At 47.9% G+C, this 27,665-nt stretch overlaps 4 protein-coding genes across 7 annotated transcripts in view; all 4 read left to right on the top strand.

Annotated features, from left to right (window-relative positions):
* Positions 1–1,355: 1,355 nt before the first annotated feature.
* HOXA7 (homeobox A7) lies at positions 1,356–4,802 on the top strand. The gene is made up of 2 exons (XM_050708551.1): positions 1,356–1,878; positions 3,004–4,802. Exons 1-2 carry the CDS (start codon positions 1,503–1,505, stop codon positions 3,285–3,287), a joined length of 660 nt encoding a protein of 219 aa, XP_050564508.1. The 5' UTR covers positions 1,356–1,502; the 3' UTR covers positions 3,288–4,802.
* Positions 4,803–5,901: 1,099 nt separating this feature from the next.
* On the top strand, positions 5,902–12,174 carry HOXA6 (homeobox A6). Of its 4 annotated transcripts, none has more exons than XM_050708550.1 (3): positions 5,902–6,051; positions 10,404–10,512; positions 11,879–12,174. In XM_050708550.1, the coding sequence occupies exons 2-3, from the start codon at positions 10,488–10,490 to the stop codon at positions 12,136–12,138; spliced, it is 285 nt and encodes a 94-aa protein (XP_050564507.1). In that variant the 5' UTR covers positions 5,902–6,051; positions 10,404–10,487; the 3' UTR covers positions 12,139–12,174. The 4 variants fall into 4 exon arrangements, with proteins under 4 accessions (XP_050564507.1, XP_035412245.2, XP_035412246.2 ...); XM_035556352.2 differs by having other exon boundaries at positions 10,257–10,512; XM_035556353.2 differs by having other exon boundaries at positions 5,911–6,051; positions 10,355–10,512.
* Positions 6,032–27,665, top strand: part of HOXA3 (homeobox A3) — a 44,043-nt gene continuing 22,409 nt past the window's right edge. The window contains exons 1-2 of the mRNA XM_035556344.2: positions 6,032–6,051; positions 17,606–17,709. The gene's annotated coding sequence lies outside the window, so the exon portion shown is untranslated. The remainder of the gene's footprint in view (positions 6,052–17,605; positions 17,710–27,665) is intronic.
* On the top strand, positions 14,060–16,701 carry HOXA5 (homeobox A5). Its single transcript, XM_035556349.2, is given in 3 exon segments — positions 14,060–14,275; positions 14,277–14,730; positions 15,700–16,701. Coding segments are annotated over 3 exon segments (813 nt in total). The 5' UTR covers positions 14,060–14,167; the 3' UTR covers positions 15,951–16,701.

The following is a 27,665-nucleotide window of genomic DNA, read 5'->3' as shown; positions in this document are numbered from 1 at the left end:
TAATATTGGAATAAATGAACGAAGGAGCCTCTTTCTGCAGATTCCCCCCTGCGCCTGCGAATAACGACTGCTTTTTCACGTGCTTAACACTTGGCAAATATCTAGATAGAGCCGCCACATTTGCATACTCGGAAGCACCAATATCTCAGGGACCTCGCCGCAGAGAATTTACTCGCTTCTGTCAGTATCCTATATTCATGGGGCTGCAATAACCGCGCATAAAGAGTCCCAAAGGGTGCGTGCTGGAGGTGTGTGTGTGTGGGGAGAGGGGCTTCCACGTTTACAAAACGTAAAGTTTAGGGTCCGTGCGAAATATCACCAAGAACAATTTTAACTGGTGAGAAAGTCTTTGTACACGGGGCACCAAACTATAATTGAAAGGAGAATTTCCGGGGCAATTCCATTGTGCTCCTTCCAGTTTATGATGTGCAATACAGGCAGGCAGTAAAAGCTGTCTTTACCAGGACTCCCTGTCTGAGGGAAGGAAACTCATTTTACGATCCGTTTAAAGGAAGGGCACGGTGCAGCATCCTCAATGGAGAGCCATTCTCATTGTTGGGGAGCCGAGTGTTTAGAAAAGCAGCAACGTTCCCCGCGGTCTGAGCGTAACGTTGCCGCCTCTCGCTGAGGACTGGAAGGTGCGTACGACGGAAAGGTAAAGGGGGCATTTAGGAAAAAAAATAAGCTGAGAACTGAAGCGATTTGCAGGCGATTCCTTTAATTTAGGGAGTTTGCTTTTCCTTTTTTTTTTTTTTTTTTTAAGGGATTTTTTTTCTTTCTTTTAAGGCGTCCAGAAAGTTGCTTCCCTGCATACTTTCCCTTTCCCCGATTTTTTTGTTGTTTTACTTTTCTGCCGGGGGGCGGGCTGCGCTGTTTCCCAAGGGGGACGGGAGGCTCGGGATCCCTCGAGGAGGGCTCCCCGCTTTGCCCCGTCGCTCCAGGACCGGCGGCGGCGGGCGTGGCGGGACCGGGAGGACACCCGAACAGCCCCCCAGCATTTTAGGGACCTTCTGCGGGGCGACAGAGCGATAATAAGACTAAGTCATACCAACACCGAGCTCTTTAACTCCTTTAAAGCTTTTTTATTATTCTTATTTTTAATCCCCCCTCCCCGTCTAACGAGGACCACATGGCTTAAGCCCTCGCCGCGGCAATGGAGCGGGGCGGGGGGGGAGCCGAGCGCCCTCCCCCGTTCCGGGATCGGCGGCGGGGCCGTCGGGGGCCGTCGGGGGCCGTCGGGGGGCCGGGGGCTGCGCCTCGACGGCGCGGGGCGGCGGCGGCCCCGTCCATGGCCGGGCACCGGCGGGCCGCGGCCGGCACCACCTGTGAGGCGGGCGGGGATTGGCGGGCGGCGTCATATGACCGGTCACGTGCTGGAGGCAGCTCAGTCCAAAAGAAAATGGGGTTTGGTGTAAATCTGGGGGGGTAATGTTATCATATATCACGCTACCTCGTAAAACCGACACTGAAGCCTGCCGGACAACAAATCACAGGTCAAAATTATGAGCTCTTCGTATTATGTGAATGCGCTTTTTAGCAAATATACGGCGGGGGCTTCTCTTTTCCAAAATGCAGAGCCTACTTCTTGCTCCTTTGCAAGCAACTCCCAGAGAAGCGGCTATGGACCAGGCGCGGGTGCCTTCGCCTCCTCCATGCCCGGCTTGTACAATGTGAACAGTACCATATATCAAAGCCCGTTCTCTTCCGGATACAGCCTGGGCTCTGATGCCTACAACCTGCATTGTTCCTCTTTTGATCAGAACATTCCCGTCCTCTGCAATGACCTAACCAAACCCAGCTGTGAGAAAGCGGAGGAAAGCAACCTGCACAACCAGGCTGAGGCTAATTTCCGGATATACCCCTGGATGAGGTCTTCAGGTAGGGGCAAGCGGAGAAAGAGGGCTGGAGCTGTGGCAGCCAGGCAAAGCGTGTCGCCAAAATTACTGTCAGCACAGCCTTTATGGTTTTAATTATAGCCGAGGCGCCATTGCGTAGAAAGCCCGTGGCATTGTATGTAAATGAGTATCATAAAACTTTTTATTGCCCAATTAATGGGTTCTTGCCTCGTAAATTTATTTAACTCCATTCGCTATGGAATTTTAGCATCGAGTTTATTTGCGCTGTTTGCTAGGGGAGCGTGGAGAGTTGGCTGCGTGCTCTCCGAGCCCCCTCGGGTGAGTGTCTCCCCTGTCCTCTGCCCAAGTCGGGCAAGGAAATCTCCCGCTTGCTGGGGGAGGCAGAGGGGAGAGGGGCGCTCAGGAGCGGGGGACGGACTGCTGAGGGCTTCGCCGGCCCACGCTGCTGAGCCACGCCGCCCTCATCCCCCTGCCCTTTCCACGGAGATAAGAATCTATAGAAATGGACTAAACAGGAAAACGGGGGGGTGGGGGAGGTGGGGGGGAGGAGAGGCTGGGGGGAGGCTGGGGGCGAGAGTGTGTGAAAAACGAGAGCTCTCTTCTGGAGCTAAATGCAATGTATTGTTTACGGGCCGGGCGGGGTAGGGGGTGGGGGGTGGAGGGAGCCCCCGACATTAAAATAAAATAAATACAGCCCAGCCTTCCAGATTTTTATTTCCCCTTGCGAAACGCCGAAGTCTGGAAGGTTTTAGGGAAATACATCGCCTGGGGGAAAGTTCCTCCTCCCAAAAGCAATTTCCTCCCCCACCTCCTCTCCTGAATGCTTTCTCTCCACTTTTCCTATGTCTCAAGCAACTTAATTTTTGCTCTGCCTGAGTAGGACAGGTCGTGTAGCTGAAATGTCTTTGTTAGGGCAAAGTGTGTGGGGGGGGTGGAAGTGAGAGAAGGGAATTATTCACTCTCGCTTGGCCGGTTTTTATTTTTGGTTGGTTGGCTGGTTGGTTTGTTGTTGTTGCTGTTTTTTTGTTGTTGTTTTTGTTTTTTTTTATTTTTTTTATATATATAAAAAAGTAGAAATAGGGGAGAGAAAAGAAAACTTTCCTCTTCTCTTCCTGCCTAACTTCTGGACTTGTGTGCCTGCTTTCAGGTCCAGATAGGAAGCGAGGGCGCCAGACCTACACCCGCTACCAGACCCTGGAGCTGGAGAAGGAATTCCACTTCAATCGCTATCTGACTCGGCGGCGGAGGATAGAGATCGCTCATGCCCTCTGCCTGACGGAGAGGCAGATCAAAATCTGGTTCCAGAACCGGAGGATGAAGTGGAAGAAGGAGCATAAGGAAGAGAGCTCCAGCACTCCGGCTCCCAACGAGCCCACGTCAGCAGCAGCGTCTGTTGAGAAAGTGGAAGAAGACGAAGAAGAGGAGGACTAGGGAGTCCCACTCGAGGAAGCAATCTCTTACTATAATGTATGCACGTGACAGTTATAAAAGCTCCCTTTAAAGGAAAAAAAAAAAACAGACACCCACTGTTTTTATTTAAAAAAAAAAATCAGTTCCCTTTAATAATCATCTTGCAAGCGAGCGTTTGCAAACATTAAAGCGTTTCTTGGGTTGGTTTTCCAGCCCTCTCTCCACTCTCCCGTCCTCCCTAAACCTGCCCTGTGCCGAACCCTTCGGTAGTATCTCCTAAGATCATCTTACAATCATTTGATTTTTCGTTCACCCAAGTTTGGGTGGGTTTGTCCAGGGGACATTTCAGTGGGAGAACTGCTGCTTGCACATAAAGTAAACGTGACCTTCCGAAGTAACTACCTGACTCAACAGTCCCAATCATATTGTAAGGGGAAAAGTGCATTAGGCTCACATTAAGAAAAACTACCTAATTTTGAATAAGTAGCTCTGCACTTCTTTTTTTTTTCTTCTTTTTTTTTTTTTTAATTTTGTTATTGTTAGAAAAGTATCATAACTAACAGCTACACTAACAAAAGGTTAAACAGCAAGTGAGGGAATAAAAGATGTTCCACAAACCACTACAGTCTACAGCAATGATTTGTACTACCTATTTTCCAGACTACCTATATATCTTGCTCCGCCTACCTATCTTCGAAAGTATACTGTATTTTAGTAGTCAAAAGAAGATAACGTACTAATGTGAATCGCAAAATGCTTTTAGAAACGTAAGTGTAATTGTTCGAAAAGCACGCATCAATAGCTTTGGTATAGAATTTGGTACCGAAAAGGCTGAATATATTTAAATTTAAAATAATATATTTATTCCAAAGCAATTATAAATGAAAACCATATGCTGCAATATATCTTTGTTCTCAAATCTTTACTATTCCGAGTGAGGAAGCAAACACATGCCAATATTGTACAAAGCGGTTTAATATCTTCCGTTCGCTTCTACCTTAGGCTGCCTCAGTTAAAGGCCGTTTTCGTATTATAGGCTGATCTTACTTAATATAGCTGAAAGTGTTCTTTGAAAAGTGAATTTAAATGACCATGTAACCACGTTTAAAAAAAACCTGTTTGTCCTGGTTATCCGAATGTGCTAATATGTAATACCGTGAATTTTCCTACAATAGCAGATACTGTATATTTGAACGATTTTTTTTTTGTCATTTATATTTGTCTTGGAGCTCATTTGTAAGGTCATGTCATAAATTGGGAAGTATGTAATTAATTGGGAAAGTTTGTAGCATGATGTATTGTTAAGAACTCTGTATAAATCCGTCTCGAAGGTTTGGCTAAAGTTTATTCAAAAAATTGTATGTTACAATGTGTTTCGATGTGTTCGTTGTGAACATTTGGATATGCCGTGTAAGTATTGGAAGTGGAAAAAAAATGTCTGTGAACTCTCTTTGGAAGTGATACCGTGTTCAAGTATCTCCCACGATAAATGTGTTTTATGTTACACAGAAAATAAATATGCTTGTTGACAATGAATTGTGTTACTTTATTAGGGATACAGTTCGAAGGAAGCATAAAAATAATTTACATGGACAAATAAAGAAATTAGACCACATGATTTTTTTTTTTTTCCGTAATCGGTATGAAAAAAAAATAAAATCCAAGGTGATGAATGGATAGGAATCAGTCAATTTCTCTATCTCGACTTCGTGATTTTTTTTCCCCACAGCAGTTGATTAATAAAGCGGAAAGCCTTCTGTATGGGAGGGCTTCCTTCCACCGTGTTCCAGTGCCCTCTTGAAATCGCGATCCCAGCCCAGGCGGCCCGTGACCACGCCGAAATCGTAGACAGTGAAATAATATTTGGTAATGAACAAAAAGTGCGATGAGAAACTTCCAAGTGTAAATGATCGGATACGCGCGGGCGGCTTTCTAGATGCGAGGGGTATAAGAATGGGATTAAAAAGGGGAAAAACAAGCCTGCTTTAAAAATAGATAATTTTTTCAATGTACCACATAACGCCAAGGGGATCAAATATTTTCAATCATTAAAAAAAGAAAAAAATGAAAAAAATGAAAAAAAAGCCCGAAAAGTCCCTTTATTCGGCCGGATAAATGCAGGTAGAAGGAGAGCATAATTTGCGCGGAAGTTCCTTTTTTCTGCTGCGCTCAGTTCCTGGTCAACGTACTAATTGTAATTTTAATAAAATTAGTGCAAACTCCAGGTCTTTTAAAAAACTCCAGAGCTGCCTCTGTGGTAAGATGGCGCCTCTCTAAGACCTGCCTCTTCTTAGTGATGAGGAAAAGGCCATAAATCCGTTGTTGTTTATGAAAATTTACAACTTTGCAATACAACTTTATGAGTTGTTCGGTTTTTCCATTGGTCGTTGTCGGTCATGTGGATGGTAACCGTGAACATGAACTTTTTTATAATTTCCCTTGCGAGAATAGAGCCGCATTCTTTTGCTGAGCTCTGTCCTGCTTCGGATCTCTCTGGCTTTCAATCCCCATTTCATTTGTTCTTTGTAAGGCAATAGTGAACAAAGTGTGCGGAGGTTCGGCATAAGCAGCCGCCTAGAACACAGATCCGGGATGGCAATTTCCAGTTCCCCCGCTGGAAGGTGTGGCATATTGGATTCAAAGCACTGGCGTGGCAGATTTTCAACTTGCAACCTGGCTAATTTCCTGCTTCTTCTGGCACCAAAAGGAGGGCGATTCGTCTCCTGTGCAGCCAAAGCGACAGCTGTCAAAGTCGCAGGGGCTCCTGTGAGCCAGAACCTAAAAGGTGAGAAATGTATATGACACTACCGTAAGCAGGGAAACATGGTTTAATACGTTTAAATATTAGACGTGCAATTAAACCAAATGGAAATGCTACCGGCCAAAAATAGATGTGGCCACAGCTCAGCTTATTTCGATTTAACCAGTGCATGCAAAAATATGCCTAAATAAAACGTCTACTTGCTATTATTTAATAGGGAAGCCGTGGATTTTTCACGAAGTTTATTTCTGTTTGCATTTGCCTGGGGGTTGCTGTGACATTCAGCTTATTTTCAGGTTTACGATATCAATCCGAGGAGATATTTAATATTTTTTTCCCCCGCAGGATGAAAAAAAATATAGAAATATAAAAGCAGTAATTTGTCTTTCGCAGCATTAGCTTAAAGTTCATTTGCGGCAGCTGAATTGTAGATGTAATTTATTTGTGATTATTTCGGGGGGGGGGGGGTTGGGGGAAGGAAAGAAAAATCACACCAATCAGCACAATGTCTCCTCAGGTTATTTCTGGAGCGGGGAATGTGGCTTTGATTTTCTTTATCAGCCCGGGCGCTGCCTGCAGCAGCCCCGCGCCCTGCGGCGGGGCCGTGGGAGCAGCGCCCCGGCAGCTTTGCGCGCCCCGGCTGCGCGGAGCGGGTTTGGCGGCGGTGAAACCGATTTCAGCGCCGGAGACGGAGCTTTTCCCTTTCTCCCCTCGGCTCGGGAGGGGGGCTCGGGCGGGGAACGACCGCCGGGTCGAAGCCCGGGTCCCCGCCGCCTCCCCGCTCCCTTCCTCTCGGTGCCAGCCATCACGGGTGAGCGGCTCGGAGCGCTGGAAATGTGCGCTGTTTGTGCAGCCGGGCTGCTAAAAGCATCGCATTTGCATTGCATTGCGGTATCCGCCGGAGTGGAGCTGCAGGGAGCGGCGGATTATTTATTGCGGGGCCGCGGGTGCTCAGTGCTGCCACGGCGTGGCCGAGCGGCGGAGGCGGACGCGGAGCGGAGCGGCCCCCGCAGCCCCTGGGAAGGGCAGCCCTGGGAGCGCTCCTGCGGGAGCCCACGGGGAAAAAATAAAAATAAAAATAAAAATAATAATAAAAGACTGAAATTAAAATCAAACTTTTTTTTTTTTTTTTTTTTTTTAAAAAAGAGAGAGATTAAAAAAAATCCGGCCTACTTCTCCTCTAAGGGAGCATCAGAGCTCACCCCCGGGTATTCCGGCAGCTGCCCCCTCCCCTTCCCCTCCGCTTTTCCCTCGGTGTGTGTGTCAACTGCAAAATATCACGCTGGTCAGGACGAGCCCGAGTCCCCCCAGCGAGCTCCCTAATACCCCTCCAGTCTAAACAGCGGGTCGCGTTGCCCAAACTGTTTGGATTAGAAGCTATTAGTTAAAGGTTGTTTTTGGGGACGCTGCCGAGCATGAGAAGGATTTGTAAAGTGGATTTGTATACGAGGAGAAGGAGGCTTTGAAGCTTAAGAGGGTAACTGCCCCCGCACCTGCATCCGAGGGTGGCTGGAGCCGCTGGCGGGGATTTCGGCGCGGGGAGGAAGGCGAAATGCTTGGCGGAGGAGGCGCTGGCCGTGCGGGGAAGTCCGCAAACAAATAAAAGGCGGATGGGATAAGTGGCCGTGGCAAAGTGTGACTTTGTGACGGTGGCAAAATGCTCCGGCTGGCTTTCCGGGAAGGAAAAGTACTGCGAAATGTGTCCGGGAGGGCCAGAGCTCGGGGGTAACGGGTCGGTGTAATTTGGGGTTTTCTGGGGGTAGGGGGAGGAGCGGAGAGGACGCATGAATGTGACCGAAGCGGAGATTGCAGTGCAGATTGCTTAGCTGTCACTGTAAGCACTCTAACACGACCCAGCCAGGCAAACGTGCACGTTTAATTCCTTACAATATCATGGGATCAACGAAGAAATGTTTTCGCTGCTCGCGGTCGGCCTTTGGGCGGTTTGGTTTGGATGCGAGCAAGAACTTGAGAAACAGAAGGAAAGAGTCAAAAAAAAAAAAAAAGAGAGAGAGAGAGAGAGAAATAAATCAGTGCGTAAGCAATGCTATAAAATGTAAATATAACTAAGCCTTGAGCGATTTTTCTAGTTTGGTCTCCGTGCGATGGATTCAAACAAAAGGCCGTCTGGCCACAACTTTTTAAAGTAGGGGCGGTGGGCTTCGCTTGCCCCAAGTCTTGATTTTTCACGGTGCGTTTTCGTTCTGACACACGTTGGCAAAAATCTGCTCGTTTTAAAACCTCTTTGTGCTTGCCGTGTTGTGTGCTTGTTTGCTGTCCTTCCCCTCATTTTATAACTCTGCTTGCCGAGAGCAAAAAACTTTTTTTTTTTTTTTTTTTCTGGGGAAGGCTGGCTTGCAGTAAATACACGTTGCTCGAATGACCTCCCAAAGCCTGTAGCTAGAGAGATGTAATACTACCAGGTGTGTTTATGGATTAGCCGGGATGAAGAGGTTAAGGAAGCTGAAGAAAAAAAAATTGGAGGCAATCAACATCTGAATGTGAAAGTCCAGCTGAGACTGCAAACAATACAAACTATTGTGGAGAGATGTTTTAACTCACTACTGTTTTATAGGTATCGTAATCCGCCCCGGAAATGAGATAAATAGTCCTCCAACAACAACAAAATTCGCCTTTTAAAGCTACTTTAGGAAACGGGGCTTGCACGAATGCCACTTTCTGCCAGAGCACGTTTAAAATTAGGCTATTCAATCTGTTGTAATGGGAACGGATTATGAGTAAACACAGCTTGCAATGAACAACCTCGTGCTATCCCCAGGAATTGCAGGGTTACGGCTGAATTAAAAGCATCTCAGCGAATTTCATCAGCACTGTTACTGTCCCTGCCCTGGGCCAAGAATTATATTTCCGCTATGGGTTAACTGCCATGTTGAAAAATGAACCTGGAAATGCTTGTTTCATGTATTTTTTCCCTCTTAAAGACACACATCCGCGCTTGATCCAATTATTTGGAGCAACAACGAAACCGATTGGCTTCTGCTGACTCATTAGCGGAGCTATATTAATTAGGAATAGTCCTACTGGCTCGTTTTTGAATTTGAATGTTTCATTCACTCAGCTCCGCTTTGGCGGGGGGGTGCTTGGGGAAGGCAGACACGTGGAAGTTTATTTGGGCTGCTCGCGGGGCTCCGGGGGCTCGCCCGGCCCTTCTCAGGGCCTTCCCGGGCACTTGGTGCAAACCAAAACTCCCCTTCCCCAGAAGGCCGCCGCCTCCTGCCCCAGCCAGAACCTCGGCGTTAATTACCGGAGTGTTCATTAAGACACGAGACCTCACCCACGCAGGAGGTGCAGCCCCCGACACAAAAGCTGGTGCTGGAAGCCTTGGCTGAGGGGCGACCGCAGAAAATCGCCTCCAAGCTGGAGGGTCGCGGCTGTGGCATGGCGGTGGGAAGAAGGGAGAAGCGGCGGCCACGGGGGCTCAAACACCGGCAGGCCCCCCCGGAAAAACCGTAGCTGCGCGGTGCTGCGGGGAGCCCCGCTCCCCTTTTTCACGTGCTCTAAACTTTCCCTCCGCAGCATCCATCACCGCCTCCCTCCTCCCGAGGGCCGGGGGCCGGCTCGCTCACCCTGCCCGGCTCCCGGGAGGGGGTAGCCAACTTTTACCGGCCGCACCCCACCCCCCATTAAACCGCCGGGGGCAGGGGGGCGCGTCCCCATCCTCCGCTGTCACGGCACGCTGCGGCTCGCTATATTATTATCATTATTATTATTATTATTGCTGATCTTAGGGCATCTCCCCGGGAGAGGGGCGGCGCCGCCGGGGCCGGGGGCGCGGCCGGTCCCCGCGGGCCGGGGGCGGCGCGGCGGGGCCGGGGCTTGCCGGTAACTTCGCGGCGCGGTGGCGGCGGCCCCGGGGGAGCGGGCGCCGCTCGCTCTCCCATTGGCCGCCCCGCCGTCAGCTGCTCCTATTTTCTGCTGTCGCTTTTGGCGCTCGGCCATCCAGAAACAAACCACTTCGATGACTACTAATAGTTATAGCCAGATGTACTAATACACAACAAATCACGGGCCGGGCGAGGGGAGAGCAAATGAGTTCCTATTTCGTGAATCCCACTTTCCCTGGGAGCCTGCCCAGTGGCCAGGACTCTTTCCTCGGGCAGATCCCCCTTTACCCGGCGGGCTATGATGCTCTCAGGCATTTTCCGGCTTCGTACGGGGCAAGCAGCCTGCAGGACAAGACTTACACCTCACCTTGTTTCTACCAACAGTCCAACACCGTCCTTGCTTGCAATCGGGCTTCCTATGAGTACGGAGCCTCTTGTTTTTATTCGGACAAGGAAATTAGTAGCGCCTCTCCCTCCGGCAGTGGCAAGCAGAGGGGACACGGGGACTACCCGCACTTTTCTCCCGAGCAGCAGTACAAATCGAGCGGCGTGCAAGCCAAAATTGTAAATGACGAAGGCACCGACCGGAAGTACACGAGCCCTGTTTACCCCTGGATGCAGCGGATGAACTCCTGTGCTGGTAAGGCATTGAATGCAATGGGGAGGGGGGGCGCGGGGGGGGACAGGAAAAGTTTCTTTCCCCCGGATTTTAGTTATTTAAAATTTTTTTTTTTCCCCCTTAGATAGAGTCCGGGCTGCTGGAGAGAAATGGCTCCTGCAGGGCAGTGTGTAACGTAAAACCCTCCCAGGTTATTTCAGCCCTGGCACGCTGGCACCCTGCGAGCGGTGGCCAGAGCCCTGCTCGGGGGTCCGCTGGGGAAAGTTACTGCGGGACCCCTGGGAAGCAGGAAAAAATATATATATAATAAAAGCAACAACACAAGAGAGGGAGCAGAGAGCTTTCCCCCCTCTCCTAAAGCCACCCCAAAGCTTCAGCTCGGCTCCTTCATTGTCAGAGAGCGATGTAAGGACTATGCCCTCTGCGCTGAGGATGCAATGCGTTTGTGGCACATTCCTCCTCGCCCCCCTCCCCCAGCTCGTTAGCGTGGAAGGATTGGATATTGGGAGCACGTTTCTGGGGCCGTGTGCGCACCGCCAGGGCACCGCGGATTTTCTCTGCCTTACAAGTGAACTTCACAGAACCGAACTGTTCCGTCTAGGAGTGGTGCTGGCGGAGAGGAAAGTGGGGGGGGGGACGGGGGGGACGGGGAGGACTGCATCGGGCTGGCACTCATTTGGAATCATCCCATTAACACGTTTCCTTGCAGTGCTCGCTAATAGCTCCCCGCTCTCCCCCTCCCGGGTTTACGCTTGTTGGACTGTGGCTTGCCTTTCTTTTTTGGAAAGTTAAACTTTCAGCAAGACCATTCTGATGCTGCTTTGCAGTCGAGGGCAATAAATTCCGGAGCAAATGGCAAAGGCTGTTCTATGATCTTTAGCTGATGTCTATCGTGAGACTTAAATTACAGACCCTCCGTAGCCATAGCCACGGCGATAGAGCGTGTTTTTGTAAACACACGCATCTATGCATGCCCGCAGCCACCCGCACACATGCGTGCAGCTCCCCGGCTCGCACACGTGTGTGTGTGTGTGCGTGTGTGCGCACAGGCTGGCTGCATGCAGAGGGCAGCTCCTGCTCGGCGATTTATAAGGGTGTTACCTACCTCGCTTCCCCTAGGTCCACCTTACAGCCTCGCTTTGTATCACAGTTACCCCAGAAGCACGACGCACGTCCGCTTTTACAGCTGTTCAGCCAGGAGAAAAGGAAAAAATAGGGACAAAAAAAAAAAAAAAAAAAAAAGCCTCCAGAAAACCAGGGCACCCCCCCAGCCCCCGGCCCCCATGAGATTGTGCCTGCGAAAGAAGGCAGAATATACTAACCGCTCTTTCTGGTCTGAAATCACTGGGCCCTGTCCAATGCGATCGTTTTGTCTTTACTTCTACAGGTACAGTATATGGAACTCATGGGAGACGAGGGAGGCAAACTTACACCAGATACCAAACGCTAGAGTTAGAGAAGGAATTTCATTTTAACAGATACTTAACCAGAAGACGACGCATTGAGATTGCAAACGCTCTCTGCCTTACTGAACGCCAGATTAAAATATGGTTTCAAAACAGGCGGATGAAATGGAAAAAGGAAAACAAATTCATAAATTCCACACAGCCCAGCAGCGAAGAAACAGAGGAAAAGTCAGGGGAGTAGAACCATGTTTAATAAACGCTACCAGGCCTTTCCTTAGCGCTTACTGTTACTATTATTATTTACCTTGTGTTCCTTCTGCTACTAAAATCCTATAGGTTTGTCACAGCCTATTAATTCCCAAAAGGCTTGGTGAAAAGATACACATTTGCAATCAACTGTGACTTTCTCTAAAATATGTAGAAGCCCTAGCTTTCGAGCTGCGGTCATGTATATACATAGCCACTTTTCCAAAGCGTAGATGGTGTTGCTTAAAGTATTAGAGACACGGCCCAGATTTTTAAATATTTGAGGTGAGCATGTGTGTGTGCGTGAGTGTCCCTGGCGTGCCTATGTGAGAACAGATAAGCTAGTTTTTTTTTGTGTGTGTGATTGTGAATGTGCATGTTGTAGAAATACGAGAGATTTTAGAAAATATTGTTTTTATCTTTTTACTAGTTCTCGCTACGGCAGGCTGTCTCGTTATGCTGTGTTTGGGATTTTATGATCTGTAGGGAAGAAAAAAAAAGTTTTACACGCGTATAAGATATTTAAATAGTAAAAAAAGAAGAAAAATCCTTTTTAAAAAAATCGTATAAAAAGTTGCGTATAAGCTTGCAGTTAAAGCGAAAAATGAATTGCAGGGAGATTTCTAAATGCCGCTAAACTGAGTTTAATCTGCACTACTGGTATTAAAGTAAGAGCACGGCGTTCAACTTTAGGACCAGCGAGGGAAGAGGTTTTGAAGCGGGCGAATTTCTGTGGTTCCTGTTGAGCTTACACCGAGATTTCGGTGAGCTCGGCTCTACACTGAAGGGGCTTTGAATTATGGACTACGTTTCTTGGGGATTTGTGGGCTTGGGTCCGTCTTTTTTTTTTTTTCTTCCTCTTTTGAATTAAAGAAAAGTGTCTGTCGTATTAACTCGGGGATATTCTCCCCCGCTTTTGTGGTATCTTGATTCACGTTCGCATTTCCTCGCACTGAAAAAAAAAAAATAAATAGATACTCTAAGGAAAAGTAACTGCATGGTTCCATGTCGAGTTCTGTGTAAGTAATATAGGCGCAGTGAAAATATTGATTAATATATACGTTATAGCCCTCTCTATTATAATGTGCGTGTGTGAGTGTGCGTGTGAAGCTGTGTACAAATCCACTTGTATACGCATCGAGGCTCTTTTGTTTGCAAGGAAGCACAGTTTGGGCTACTGCTCTAAACATTTTAAAAGCCACATCTCGGGAATCCTAATGCAAAATGGCTACCACCGGCTTCGTATTTTTTCTGGGAGGCAGGAAAAGTCTCGGCGACCGTGCAGCCGCCTGGAATTTGCCCCCCTAGCTAGGAAAAACGCCGTGTCCAGCCCGCGTAGCTACCTGCCACCGCCGACCGGCGGGACCCGCTCGCCTCTCGAAACCCGCTGCGGGGGAGAAAGGGGACGATCATAGGAACCCCGACAGGGACTCGCCCGCGGCCGGCATCCGACGATGGATCCCGCAGGATCTGTGCGTGCCGCAGCCCAGCCTCGCCCGGCCGGGGGGCACGGAGTCCCGCCGAGCTGCGGCCGGGGGGCGGCGGGGAAGCTCCGGGGGGCGGCGGGGAAGCGCCGGGGGGCGGCGGGGAAGCGCCGTCCGGCGGCTCCTTCCCTTCCCCGGCGGAGAGCTCCTCTCCGCGCCGCCGTCGGGGGCCGTCACCCCGGGCCGACCCCGCGGAGCTGCCGCCGTGCCCCCGCGCCGCCAGCGGGTGGCGCTCGAGGCCGGCGGACGGGCGGGCGGCGGCGGCGGCGACGCGCGGCGGCGGCGCGCCCCGGGCCGCCCGCGCCCTCCCAGCTCCCCCACCAGTGCACGAGTTTACCTCTAGAGGTCATCAGGCAGGATTTACGACTGGACAACAAAAGCACGTGATTTGAAGCCGTACCCCATATTTGGGTGCCTACGTAGGAGGGAACCAAGTACATGTCCCAGTCATTTCCATAATTCATCATAAATTGTGCAAGGGTGCTATAGACGCACAAAACGACCAAGAGCCACAAATCAAGCACACATATCAAAAAACAAATGAGCTCTTATTTTGTAAACTCATTTTGCGGTCGCTATCCAAATGGCCCGGACTACCAGTTACATAATTATGGAGATCACAGCTCGGTGAGCGAGCAATACAGGGACTTCCGCCAACATGCACTCCGGCAGGTACGGATACGGCTACAATGGCATGGACCTCAGCGTCGGGCGCTCTGCTTCCACCCACTTTGGTGCCAATGAGAGACCCCGCAGTTACCCGGCCAACACCACCTCTGCCTCGACAGAGCCCAGGTACAACCAGCCCGCGACGTCTTCCCACTCGCCTCCCCCTGACCCTCTGCCCTGCACCGCCGTGGCCGGTTCGCCTGTCAGCGAGAGTCACCACGGGGTGAAAAACTCCCTCGCCAACTCCACCAGCACTTCGTCCAATTCCAGCAGCAACACGCACATCAGCAGGGACGGGGTTGGCACCTCGTCTGGGACTGAGGAAGACACTCCAGCAAGCAGCGAGCAGGCAAGTGCCCCGACCGACCAAAGCACAGCCCAGCCTTCACAGCCCCAGATCTACCCCTGGATGCGAAAACTGCACATAAGTCATGGTAAAGCAAATACCCTGTTCTTTCTTTATTTCTCTGGAGGAAAAGCAGCCTTTAATGTAAACCGGGTGTCTGCGCCGAGGAAGGTCGGGGAGAGGGGGAGAGGAGGGCGTGAGAAGCGTGCAGCCTCCGCGCACAACTCCGCTCTCAGGGAAGCCCGCTCCGTTGTCTGGGCAAGTCCCCCCCGAAAGCAAAGCGCACGGCCCCCTGAACACAGCCCGCCCGGCTCCCACCGCCGGCCCCAGGCTCGCAGGGAGTGGGGGAGCAGCAGACGCCTTCCGGAGGGGGGACCGAGAGCGGGGGCTGCCCCTGGCTCTGCTCTTCCAGGGGGATCCTCCAGTGGGAACAGCGCTGCCGACCCCCTTTCTTTTGCCGAGCCGTGGTAAAAAGAGAATAGCCGAGGGCGAGGAGGGCACTTTACACTGCTGGGAAGCCGGGGGGGAGGGGGTCGAGCACCCCCCGGACTCCGGGGGAGCGGGCAGAGGGGCGCGGGGGAGCGGAGCAGCCCCCAGCCCTCGCTACCTGCTGTGCCCTGGCGGCCGGGGGAGCGGCCGGGGGCTCGCCGCCTCCCGGAGCCGTCCCAGCTCGGCCGTGGGAAAGGGCTGCAAGCCCCTGCCTCGCTCGCCCAGCCCCGAAAGCCCGGCGAGCGTCTCGGGCATCCTCCACGCCAGCTTAGCTGTGGGAGGCGTTGCGGGGGGAGAGCCCTAAGCGCTCGATGAAAGAGTAGTTTTCTCTTTTGGGGGGAAATCGAAAGCAAAATCCGAGCGAAAACTTCCCACGACCACCAAAGCCCCCCTCCCCCAAGCCTTTTCGGAAAGGGGCTGGAGGGGGAAACTTGTTGAGCATTTATCCAAACCAGAAACAAAACCGAGCAGGGCTGAGAATAACGGTCTTGGTGGCTCGTAGCTGCAATAAGACATGAAGGCTCCAAGTCGCTGCTGAGAATCTAAATCATGTACTTTTCTCTTCCAGACAACATAGGGGGACCAGAAGGGAAAAGGGCTCGGACTGCTTACACCCGATATCAGACCTTGGAGCTGGAAAAAGAATTTCACTTCAATAGATACCTGACCCGCAGAAGAAGGATTGAAATAGCACATGCTCTTTGCCTCTCAGAGAGACAAATAAAGATCTGGTTCCAAAACAGGAGAATGAAATGGAAAAAGGATAATAAGCTGAAAAGTATGAGCATGGCAGCTGCAGGAGGGGCATTCCGTCCCTAAGCATTTGATCAATTAAAAGTACTGAGCAGTATTAGCTGACCCTGCGTCTCATGTCAGTACTAAGTTGACTTTCTAAAACTTCCTTGTGTTACTTCTGTGAAGAAACCCTGTTCTTGTCGCCCTTATTCATCTTTTAATCATGAGCCTGTTTATTACCATTCTCTCGCGTGTATAAGTAGATCTGCTTTTATCGTACATTTCTTTGTCTTGAATGGCTTTGTCTTGAAAAAAATAATAGATGTTTTAACTTATTTATATGAAGCGAGATGTGTTACTTGAAGTAACTGTTAAAAAAAGCAAAACAAAAAAGAAAAAAAAAGGAAAAAGAGAGAGAGAAAGAAACCCTCCCCCGGTTTAGTACAAATGTTATGTGTTGCACTCAACCTGCTTAACTGTGCATGTGTGGTCAAGTGTTAATGTCTGTATAGCTCCAAGCTGTTAAAAATATTTTTATTCAAACTACCTATATAATTCCTGTGTAATTAATGCTGTTGTAGAGGTGAAATGATGAAATCAACTGAACTTGTCCTACGTGTAGTGAATAGTGAATCTGTGACGAAAACTGTGATTCCAAGCAGTATGTCCTTGCTGTGCCTTTGTATATGACTCTTTGCACGAACTCTTAGAAGTGGCTCTTATTAAGCGCAGCTTCTGTGATGTATGTTTTTTTTTGTGAACAAAGTTACAAATATAGTCAAAGTCTGGCTGTTTGAGCAAACTGTGATCAGCTTTTTTTTTTTTTTGTATTTGTTTTTAAAAAAAACTGACTGGAAATCAACAAAAAAAATAAACTTTCTATTGTAAAGTTTTCGTGATCTGGTTTGTGCAAAGCAAGAAGTTGTGCTTCCTGATTTGCCTCTTAGAAATATTAACCCGTGCAGAGTTTGTAATAATATTTTACCTGGCTCACGCTGCACGTTGCAAGTGGTAGAGCTGCATTTGTCCGATACCAGTATTTTTAATTGAAAGTTTGACCATAAGTTCCTCCTTAATGGTTTCTGGCTAGGTGGAAAGCTGCGTTGCAGGACCACAATCAACACCCTTTGTGGGTGAATCAACTGTTAGTTGTTTGCTGATGGTTGAAAAAACATGTGCTTTGTTAAAACACCCTGCTAACTCCAAGACGTGTTTGCATCGCTCTAGATTTTCTCCTGTGGTTTCATTAAGTATATTTGCAGGACAGCCACGTTAGAGCCCTCTGCGTCTATTAGTAACACTCGATAGCCACGCTCCCACTTTTCGCCCTTTACAGATTTTTTTTGGTTTTCTTCGCTACGATTAGTTTTCTATAAACGCAATGTTACTTACCCCATCAGAGCTTGAATGGTTAACTCTTCTGAGCTTCTAAGAGCAACTAAAGATTTGCACATTTACTGACTGGTTACATTGATGCCTTCCCTTAAAAGTTATAAAACAGTAAACTTTATAAGCCCCAGTTCCGGCTATATGACATTTGGGTGCCAAATGAATAGGGTTTTGTCTATGAATTAGATCGTAAAATCATCCATAGCACAGACAGATAGGCTCACTGGCTATAAAAAGTCACGTGGTGCCATTAAAGTAAGTTTTATGGTTTTGGGGAGTTGACATCCAACATTATATACCACATAACATATAATCTCACTGACGCTGGACTTCATTTGACTCTTTTGCAGGCTACGTGTGCCTCCTGGCCATTCAAATTGTCAGTTTTAGGTACAGAAGTATCCAAACCACAAGTTCTCAGTACTGTATGAAAAATGGCTCCTTGCAAGTCAAGGTAAGTTTTGTGCACAAGTTCCTTAAAGTTTATTTGTACAGTTGGGAGCCGAGGCGCTCTCTCTCTCTCTCTCTCTCTCTCTCTCTCTCTTTCTCTTTCTCTTTCTCTTTCTCTTTCCCTTTCCCTTTCTCTCCGCCTCGAGCCTTTCAGGACTGTCCCACCGAGCCCGAGAGGCAGGAGCAACCACTAATGATACAGGTTGCGCTGCAAATTCCCCCATCCCTTCACTCGCAGCAGCTAGAGCTCTATTTTAACGATCAAATCAAAGTAAACCACAATAAGCGACTTTGGCAGAGATGGATTTTGGGGCCTAGCTTTAATCACTTTGACTACCGCAGAAGATAATTACTTCCTTTGCTCCAATAGACTCTCCAAGTTTGGAGAGGTTTTGTTTAGCAAGGACTAGTTACTGCAGGCGATTAAAAAAAGGGAAACAAAATAGATAGGGCTTGATATTATCTGGGCAGTGTCTTAAGTAGGCATGATAGAGGTGGAGGCGTGCTGATATGGTAATAATCTTTGGATTGGCAAAATATGTTGCACATCAGAGCAAGTATTAAAATGGCACGGACTGCACTGGAGTGCTTAAGATTCCTATTTTCTGCGATGGGTCGTGCAGAAAGCTTTAGCTATGTGTATACGTCCATCCACGAGTGTGTAGTGTCTTGCGAGTGAGCATATTTAGAACATTGCTGTAATTTTTTCCAGCTCCTACGTGTAAATATACAAATATAAATATATTTGAATCGTGCGCGTGTGCATGCCTGTACAAATCTACATATACGCCTGTATAAAGCTGGGCGCATGCATCTGTTTATCCAATACCGGTGTATTTATGCATACAAAGGGTGTGTACGTGTGTATACATATATATGTTCCTGCGAATGTTTTTTTTTTTTTTTTTTTAAGCGAACCAATTGACTGTAACTTGTAGCATTAATACAAGAGACTACAGGTCATTAGAGTGCTGCAAATTATGAAATACGGGCTTGGTTTATTGAAGATTGTAAATATCCCTATAGCTCTGCTCTCTCCCTCTCTGCCTTATATTGCTGGCTGCCATTGTGGGGTAGGCCCCAGCTGCATGTTTACTTCCACATTCTTTTTATTTAAGTGGACTGTTCTCACTAGAGTGTGATTACTCAGCAATAAACTTTATGGCCGGATTTAACTTTAGTCTTTGAATTTCCAGGACTTGAATGAAAGGGTGAAAGGAACTCTGTCTCTCTTTGGGTAGCTTTAAGGCCTGATCCTTACCCTTAGAGAGAGGGATCGTGGGGGTGTGGATGGACTATTCGGGGGCCGGGGAAGAGATCTGGGAATTAGCTCCAAAATACTTCTGTATGCAAACCAGCTGTGGGTATCTCCGCTCAGATTTGGATCAGAAGGGATTCAATGCAATCGCCTCTGCAGGTTGCATTGTTTTCCTCGATGTGTCATAAACTCGAGTTTCAAGAAGAAATGGGCAATTTGATGCGAGATGGGAGACAGGCTTTGTTGTATTTTGCTAGCGCTACCTCGCCTGAAAGCTGCAGTTTGGACGATATGTGGCATTGAGAGCAAAAAGAGGGGAAAGCAGAGGGGTACAGGAGGGTGAGGTTGGCGTGTACCTCTGCAAGGTCTGCACCGGGGCCACGACCGACATTGCCGACTGATCCCTTTCTTAAATCTTTCTCCTTTTCATGTTAAAGAAACGGTAGTATATAAGGTTGGCTCAGCTCAAAGATTGCAAAGTTTTACAAATATTTAATATTTGGAGTCAACCTCCTGTGTAAGATAAATGAAGTCCGAAGCCTTTGTGTCTGAGGGTCTTTCTGTGAGCACTAAACAAACACATATGCATATGTTTTATATTCAAAAAATGGGAAAGGCTTTAAAAGCGCATATCCAAATACAGATTTGAAAATTATTTCCGTAATAAACAGCTGGGGATTTTATAGTACACTAGCTGTCACAGTTTCATCAATAGGAATACCAGAAAGTTTTTTATGATAGGCGTGTATTACATTATATTATGTGCCATAAAAAATTGATAGTTCGAGGCAAAGGCATGAAAGGACTTTAAAAGTTTGGGCTTCATTCATATACGTGTCCTTTTCCGAAGGAAAATCCTTTTCTTGTTACAGAGAACGATACTAGGCGCGAACCATTCATGATTACTCAATAGTCGACAACATTGCGTTATTTGAATTATCTGGTGAATACACAAACACACCCCCACACCCTTTCAACTAGTATTTTTGGAACCTGGATATCATCCTGCGTTGTAATGGTCTAAAGCGAAAAGATTTGCTCCTATTACTTTCACATTTTTGGATGTGCTTTCTAGAGTACATTCTCGTAAAGCTGAGAACAGAAATTCAAGAACTATGGCGAAAAAAAAATCACGAAACCCATAAGCATATAAACCCGCACATACTGCAAGAAACACACTAACAACAAGAGAAAGTTAGCTAGAAATGACAACTTCTCAATATTTTTGGCCCTGCCTCGTTCTAAGCAGGGCAGTCGAAGTCACTCAAAACCAGAAGCTCATTAAGATTTTATAATCCACTTTTTAAATTTTAAATTCAAACAACTCCAGACTGCCGAACTCTACAAAAATATTCCCAGGTCCTAATTGTTTTCTGAGTGAAAAAATGTCATGGAGAATAATCGCCTGGAATCAAGAGAGAGGTCTTATCTGCGCACATTATTTTTCTGCTGTGTTTTGGGGATTAATGCGTGCGAGTTTGTTTTACTTTAGGCATGGCAAGTGGGGTTGAGCGCATTGAAATATAGTTTACTTAATCCTCTGAAAGAAATACTTGAGTGTAGTGTGTCATGTCTAAGCGTTAGGCCAATTAAAGATTAGGCAACTCTCTTAATGTGTGTAACTAGTGACTTTGTAAGTCGTAACTTTCTCTAAACCAGAAGTAGAACAATTCGCTTGAAAGTCATCCGTAAATTACGGTTCTGCAGCGCTTTCTAAGCCGCGCAAACGCCCTAATTGCAGAACATTATGGGGAAATTATTATTCTGCCATTTCCTTACGTTTAATAAGTGTGTATCTGTGGAAGGGTGACAATAGAAGGGTTTGCAATCTGCTCCATGGGAAATTGAATGGAACAGATCAGGAGGGGCGGATCAGGAGGTTTCGATTTCAAACCCTGGATACTGGAGCAATGCCTTTTCCCTCCCCGCAAATACAGATTTAACGCATTAAAGGCAGACATAAGTAAATCTCCTGGCCAAGTTAAGGCATCGCCTTGCTTTCTTAGCTCTTTTTCTTGCCTGCCCTTAAAATATCCCCAGTTTGTTGTTGGAGTTGCTACCCAGAGGGCAAAAAAAAAATACAGCTCCCACAGCCGCCTGATCATCTTTGAAAATATTATTCCTTTTAAATGAAAGCATCCCCACTAACGTCTCTCTGGAAGGCACATACTCATCGACTATCACAGTCACATGTTCGTGTAGCTACACGCACAAACAATATCAAATCTGACACGGAGAGCGTGTAAAATTTGCAAGGATTTCGCCTTATAGCACGCATAAGGAATCTTTCCTATAACCCCCCAAAAATGTCTTTTCAATAATAATATTTGCTATGAAGGTTATTGGGTAATTATTGCAATTTTGTGGAACAGTCCTTGCTTGAGGTGAAGTCTGTCTCTGGATAACAAATGGCAGCCCGTGCAGTTCACTGCCAGGTTAAGTAAATGCAGAAAAGATAAATCTGCACACCCTAGGAATCACCAGCAGAGCTCGCTTTAGACCAAGTTCACAGTCAACTCGTTTGCCTAGACAAGGCTTCGCAAACAATTAGAGTTGTTTCTTTATGTTTAAATCAAGGAGAAATGACTAAGACCCTAGCAGCAGAGAGCTGTAGCTTTTCCCCCAACGCCAGTCTCTACATCCTTCCAACCTCACGCCCAGAACTTACCCAGCATTTCACCTGCAATTGTAACCATATAGCGCCTTTGAGTAACAGGCTTTCCTCCAACGCTGCCGAAAGGGTGTGCAAACTGATTTAACAGCACTTTACAAAGCTGCCAGATTGAAGAAAGAAAGAAAAAAAAAAGTAATAATTAAAAGTGCAAAAGTATCCGATTTCTCATCAGCAAGAAGAAGGAAAAAAAAAAAAAAAAAAAAGCCCTTAGAAAGCGGGGGGAAACGGCAGAACTATTGAAACAAACAGTGCGACTCTCTTAGTCCTAAAAGAAGCTGCATAGCTTTTGTATATCTTTGTGGTTAAGGGCGTTACAACTGCAGGTCAAAAAGTTGAGGGTCAAAAGTTTACGTTTTGCACCACTCTTAGTCATTCGCCCAGACAGAGTTTGATGTCAATGTTATAGCCGAGATCTTGACTATCAGCACAAAAGATAAAATAGCTTTGAGTTACGTGTGTATCGCAGTATGGACTCCAGGTGAACCCTACTGGCTGAATGACCTCAATTACCGAGGAAAGGATAGAAAATTCCTCTTTTCAAGAGTAATACACGTTGTATTTCATCTTGAATTATCGGCCACATTTGTGTCTGAATATCTCGGGTTCAGGCGCGGCAGGTAAACACGCATGTTACCCCCACGCCAGCCGCTGGTGCTGCCTCCTCCGAGAGTCAGGTAGCAAGATGTTTCACCCTTGTTTATTATATAATAACCCGCTTTAAGAGGTTTAATGTTAAGCCTTCTCACTTTGCAAAATGGCAGGAAGATAAGATAGGAGCAAAGCTATTAACGTGTGTATCGATCCTAGCCGCGTCTTTGTTTTTGCCCTCGTTTCTGTAGCGACCACTAAACTGGGCTTAAACAGGACATGCTGCAGATAATACGGGCGGGTTATATGTTTAGTCCGAGGGAGCTCTCGCAACCGCGGAGCGATGGGGCCATGTTGTGCTACCGATGGAAAATATTGCGGAGAAACTGGCGCCCAGCGCGGCTCCGTGATTTGGATGGACCTCAGAGCCTTCTGGAATTACCCGAGGCAGCAGTTGCCAGTGAAATGGGGAGCAGGAAGGGATGTTTTCCCTCCTCTCCCCCGCCAAGGAGAAAGGAAAAAAAAAAAGTTTAGAGGAATTTATTTGCGCAGAGAGTTATTTCCACATTGCTGGGATTTTTTGTTCCCAGTGCCGCCTCGGTGTTGAAGCTTTAGCTCCTCGGCTAGGCGGGTCTGGAGGGAGAAGTGGCACAGGGAACTGCATTTTGGGGAGAGCACTGCAAGGCGCTGCCGGATTCAGGTTGCAGTGATGAGGATGGAAGGGGGAAAGGAGATTCCAAAATATTGATAAGCAGCTGTGCAAGGTGTGGAGGAGGGGACAGTGCCATGAGGAAGGCAGAGAAAGAGCGCACCTTACCGCCATCCACGCATAGCTGCCTTTCGACCCCAAAAGGCAGGAGGTTACACCGTCCTCGATGCATTGGGCACGCGTGAATTATTCGCTACAGACCCAGCTGGATCGTGGCAGCCGAGCGATATTTCTTGGGAACAAATTTGCAAGGTGTTAGTTTTCAGACTAGCCAAAGCTGTTATTGGAGATTTTGCCCGAAGTACCTGCCGAAGCGCAGAAAAGGTGTGCATGCAAGTATTTGCTTGGTGTGTAGACGTTGCTCGCATGTCCCTGCTGCTGCTAACTTGCAGCGAGCCCTGGCATTGCACGTTTGGGGAGCCTTCCCTCACCGGAGATATTGTTTAACCTTTCACATCTAGAGTATTTATTTGGTGTAAGAGCGAAGCCTGATAACAAGCTAAAAGCCATAGCCAAATATCTATTTTGTTAAAGAATAGCAGGCAGATTGTTTCCAAGAACAACAATGAGTCTTTGATACACCCAGAACGAAAGCTGTTGCTATAACTGGGTTACTCAAGAGAAGGTGACTGAAATTCATTTGCTTCCTTACCAAAACAATTAGCCTCTCGAATTCCATATTTTTCAATCCAGCCTAGAATAAAAATATCAATGAGGATATTTTCAAGGAAGTTGAAACTTCAACTTCAGCAAATATAGAGTCTTCTGAATCGGTTGTCTAGATTATTCCGTTAAAAAAAAAAAAAAAAAAAAAAGGAACAGTTAATAAATTGAGACAAACTATTTCTCCCCTTTCACTCTCTGCATTCAGCACATTGCTCTCTGGTGTGGAAGGTATGGTCAAAAGACCATTCATTTCAAATCCGGGCACAAATCACATTTTCTGTGTGTTTATTTAACCATGCCAGGACAGAGCGAGCAAATCCCGCCAAACATCCAGTTGTTAAGAAGAGAGCCAGTGCCAGTGAAGTCCCCGCTTTCACAAAAGTCTGAACTTGGGCAAAAATGTGAGCATTGCCCCAGTAGCGACCATATAGAGCGGGTGCTTGCAACCGCAGAAGGCAGTAGCTGCCTCGGGGCTTTATGATTCCAGGAACAAAGAAGGGAATACAGTCGATACATTCCATAACGTTTACATTTTCCCGCGATTTTTTCTTAATTTTCCCTTAGAAGTAGTGACCTGGGCAAAGCACCCCGCTATCTAAAAGACACTGTTATAGACCTTTTAGAAAAACTAAGTCCAAGGCCGAGGTGAACTTCAGGTCACCGCGTCTAACAAATATGAAAATGTCGCCTGGTGAAGGGCACGCCTTGTTATTTAACAAAGACTGTCAATGTGTAAGATTAATAAGAAACAAAATGCACACGGTGTCACTTTTCGGTCACTTTGAAACTTGGGACAGCCTCGCATTCAAGAGGGGAAAGCTGGGGCTAAATATATTCAAAATGGTTCAAATCAAATTCAAACCAGGCTGCTAGTGCGATTCTTCTTCCTCCTACCACTCTCTTTGTGGAGGGTGCCCGGGCACGGCGAAAGGTTGACTTGAATTATTATTATTATTACTATTATTGCTGCTGTTATTGCTATTCTTGTTATTATTTTCTCTTTCGTGGTCATTACGGTTTAGCCGCGCACGTGGAGGGGAGCAGGGGTGCTCGCACGTTTCCCGAGAAAAAGGGGGATCCCCCTCTCCCCCCCTTTGGGTATGCATGAGGTTGGCTCTTCTTGGTGCATGGCAATTAAGTCTCTCCCTCTCAACTTCATTCCAGTGCAGTCCCCATCTCCTCGGCCAGCCTCGGCCAGGAAACTCTGGCTCCTCTATTAACTGATTAAAGTCTCCTTCACCAGCGAAACCGAGACTTCAGTCCTCTTGCAAAAATAAGGGACCTGGCCTATTTTTCCTCTCCTTTTCTTTCCTTGAGAGGTTAGGATGATGCTACAAGTTTGTTAAAGGGAAGTACCGGGGGAAAAAAAAGGGTTTCTGAGATTGTTTATTACAGCCATAAATCTTGCAGTAAAATGTCGAAATGGCCGTGTGCAAGATAACACTTGGTGGTCTTGGCTGGGTTCTTGTTTATGATAACAAAACCACAAAGACATGGAACAGGCCTTTTGGAGGTCCTGCCTCAGCACATCTTCGCAGACTAATAGAACCACACGAAAAAACAGACTGCAGCCGCGCAGCTCAGGTCACCTTGCAGATTTACAGTCGTATACAAAATCGCATCATTCTCTGTTTAACCGAGCACCAGAGATACACAGTAGAAAGAGGTGCAGTGAAACAAGTATACTTTGAGATCTAATCACGGTAAATAATAGGAAGCAGAACGCGGTCAGCTCTCCGAATAGAGCGCTCAGCCTACAAATCAGGACACCAGTTTTCGTTGTGTTTTACCGTGGCTCGGGAGCACGGTATCTGCTGTAGCATTCTAGCCATAGTGTCTCAGGACTAGTCCCTTATGCCGAGGATAATGGGTACGGTAATCCAGTGTAATTCATCTGGTGCTGGCCAGCAGGTATTTGTATGTGTGTGTCTGTGTGCGTGCATGCATCTCCTGGACGCCGGGAAACTGCTCTCTGTTCGCGGGGGTCTCTGACAATCTTTCATTTTTTACAGTAACGTAGGTGGGAGCTTTAGTCTTGTACAGTATGAGTCGCCGTGTTGCTTTTGCTTGCTTGTTTGTTTGTTCGCTTGTTTATTAATAAACAATGTCGCCTTTCCTTTCAAATGGGTGTTGCTGCACAGTTGCGGCTCTCTCTGGGTGCGTGTGTGTAACCGCATTTCCTCTCCATGCAGAGTAAATAGAGAAACTTATCTATTACACTAGTTAAAGACTTCCATAGATGTGCTGTTGGAAATGAGTAAGTAAATGTGTTTTAACTCTCTTTACAAATTAGACATTCGATATGAGCAGGAAATGAGTGATTGTTTAGATAAGTACCCCAGTATACCCAAGTGCTGGAAATGTTCTAACATATTACAAGCCGCCTGCAATGTGCGTGTGTGCGTGTGTAGAAAATATAAATCGATACGCGGTGTGTCTAGTTAGATAGAATATATATTCAAATAGAATTTTATTGCATGTATCCATTATCTATAAAACTGCAAAAGGCAATAATCTGAATTTAAACCAGGCTAACTGTTAATGTAATATCTTTAGGAGGGCAAGATCTAAAACGTATCGTATTTACACTTGATATATTAGATGTATTTTCCCATACCAGAGGATGAGATTACCCACTCAGCAATTATATTCGCGAGGGGTGTGGTAAATATTTCTACGTGGTTTTATGCTTTTCGTGAAAATGTGAAAAAAAAAAATAAATCCGAAAATTTCGCTTCTAACTCCCAATTTACGAGAGTAGATGGCGTTCAATAAGTATTTTTTCCCCTTAGAATAAGAGTGTAATTAGTTTCACCATCAAATTTCAATTACCTAAGGTCAGGGCGGTTGCCTCTTTCCCCTCTGAGCTGAAAATATCGTTAACAGCCTCAGTTTTAGCAAGGCAGAAGTGCTCGAGTGCCCTCTCCCTCCTACACCAGGGTTTGTGAGTTACTTTTGCGAAGGCGCAGGCGATTTCTCGTGGAATTAGAAATCCAGAAATAAACCCAGCACCACGCATACCAAAGCGGCGGGCTTAAATTCGTAGTTTGCAAAACGCTGCTCTGCGGAAAGGGAGCAGCGAGCCGCCGGTAGGAAGTGTTCGGGACCTCCGTGTCCGCCTCCCTTTCCCCCTTCCTCTTCTCCTCCCCGTTATTTCCAGCCTCGCTGTATGCCCCCCCCCCCGCCCCACAAGACACTTAGGGGCTCTCTTCGGCCTTCCCTCGCCGTCCACGCTAACTTTTGCGTTTCGTTCTCCAGCGACCGCGGCTGCAGAGGCGCAGGGGGCCGGGGGCTGCCAGCTCTCTGCGGTCCGGGGTGGGGGGGGGGGGGCAGAGGAGGTGGCCGCAGCCCGGCAGCCCCGACTCGAGTCTATTTGGAGATGGGCTCGCTTAAACCGGTCATGCAACGCCCCGTGTAACGCCGGCCTCCCCCCGGATCACGCAGCCGGGCTGCGCTCCGCTAAATAGAGGAAAAAAAAATCAAACCCAAAGTGTTGCGGGGAAAAAAAAAAAAATGTCAGGTCTGGATTAGTTTTATTTTGCTTGACACCCCGACGGCCCGGGGCGGCGGGGATGGGATGGGATGGGGTGAGGAGCGGGCGCGGGGCGCTGGGGAGCCCCCGTCAGGGCCGCCCTGGGAGGAGGCGCGGAGGCGGCGGCGGAGCCGGGAGCGGCCCCCGCGGAGGGCCCGCGGGTGCGGAGCTGCCCCGAGCCCTGCGGCCGCTCGCCCTCCTTCCATTTCCTGATCCGGGGTCCGCGGCCCCGCGCGGTAATTGGCGCTGGCGGTCAGGTGGTGATGGTGTGTCGGGGTGTGTGTGTGTGTGTGTGTGTGCGCGTGTGTTGTGTGTGTGTGTTGTACGCGCTCCAGGGGTGGGAAGAGAGGAAGGGAGGGGAGTGCGGCGGGGGGAGGGGGGGGGGGAAAGCTGGAGGCCCAAACTTTGGCAGCGGCGAGCACTTGACAGCGGCGGGAGGGGGAGAGGGAGGGGAGGGGAGGGAGGGGGGGGGGGGGGGAAGGGGAGGGGCCTCGTCGAGCCCAGAAAAAACGACAACGCGAGAAAAATTAGTA

Source organism: Cygnus atratus, chromosome 2 (assembly GCF_013377495.2).
Source record: "Cygnus atratus isolate AKBS03 ecotype Queensland, Australia chromosome 2, CAtr_DNAZoo_HiC_assembly, whole genome shotgun sequence".
Classification (NCBI taxonomy): Eukaryota; Metazoa; Chordata; class Aves; order Anseriformes; family Anatidae; genus Cygnus; species Cygnus atratus.
The sequence above is the reverse complement of the archived record's forward strand: the minus strand, read 5'-3'. Positions and strand labels throughout refer to the sequence as shown.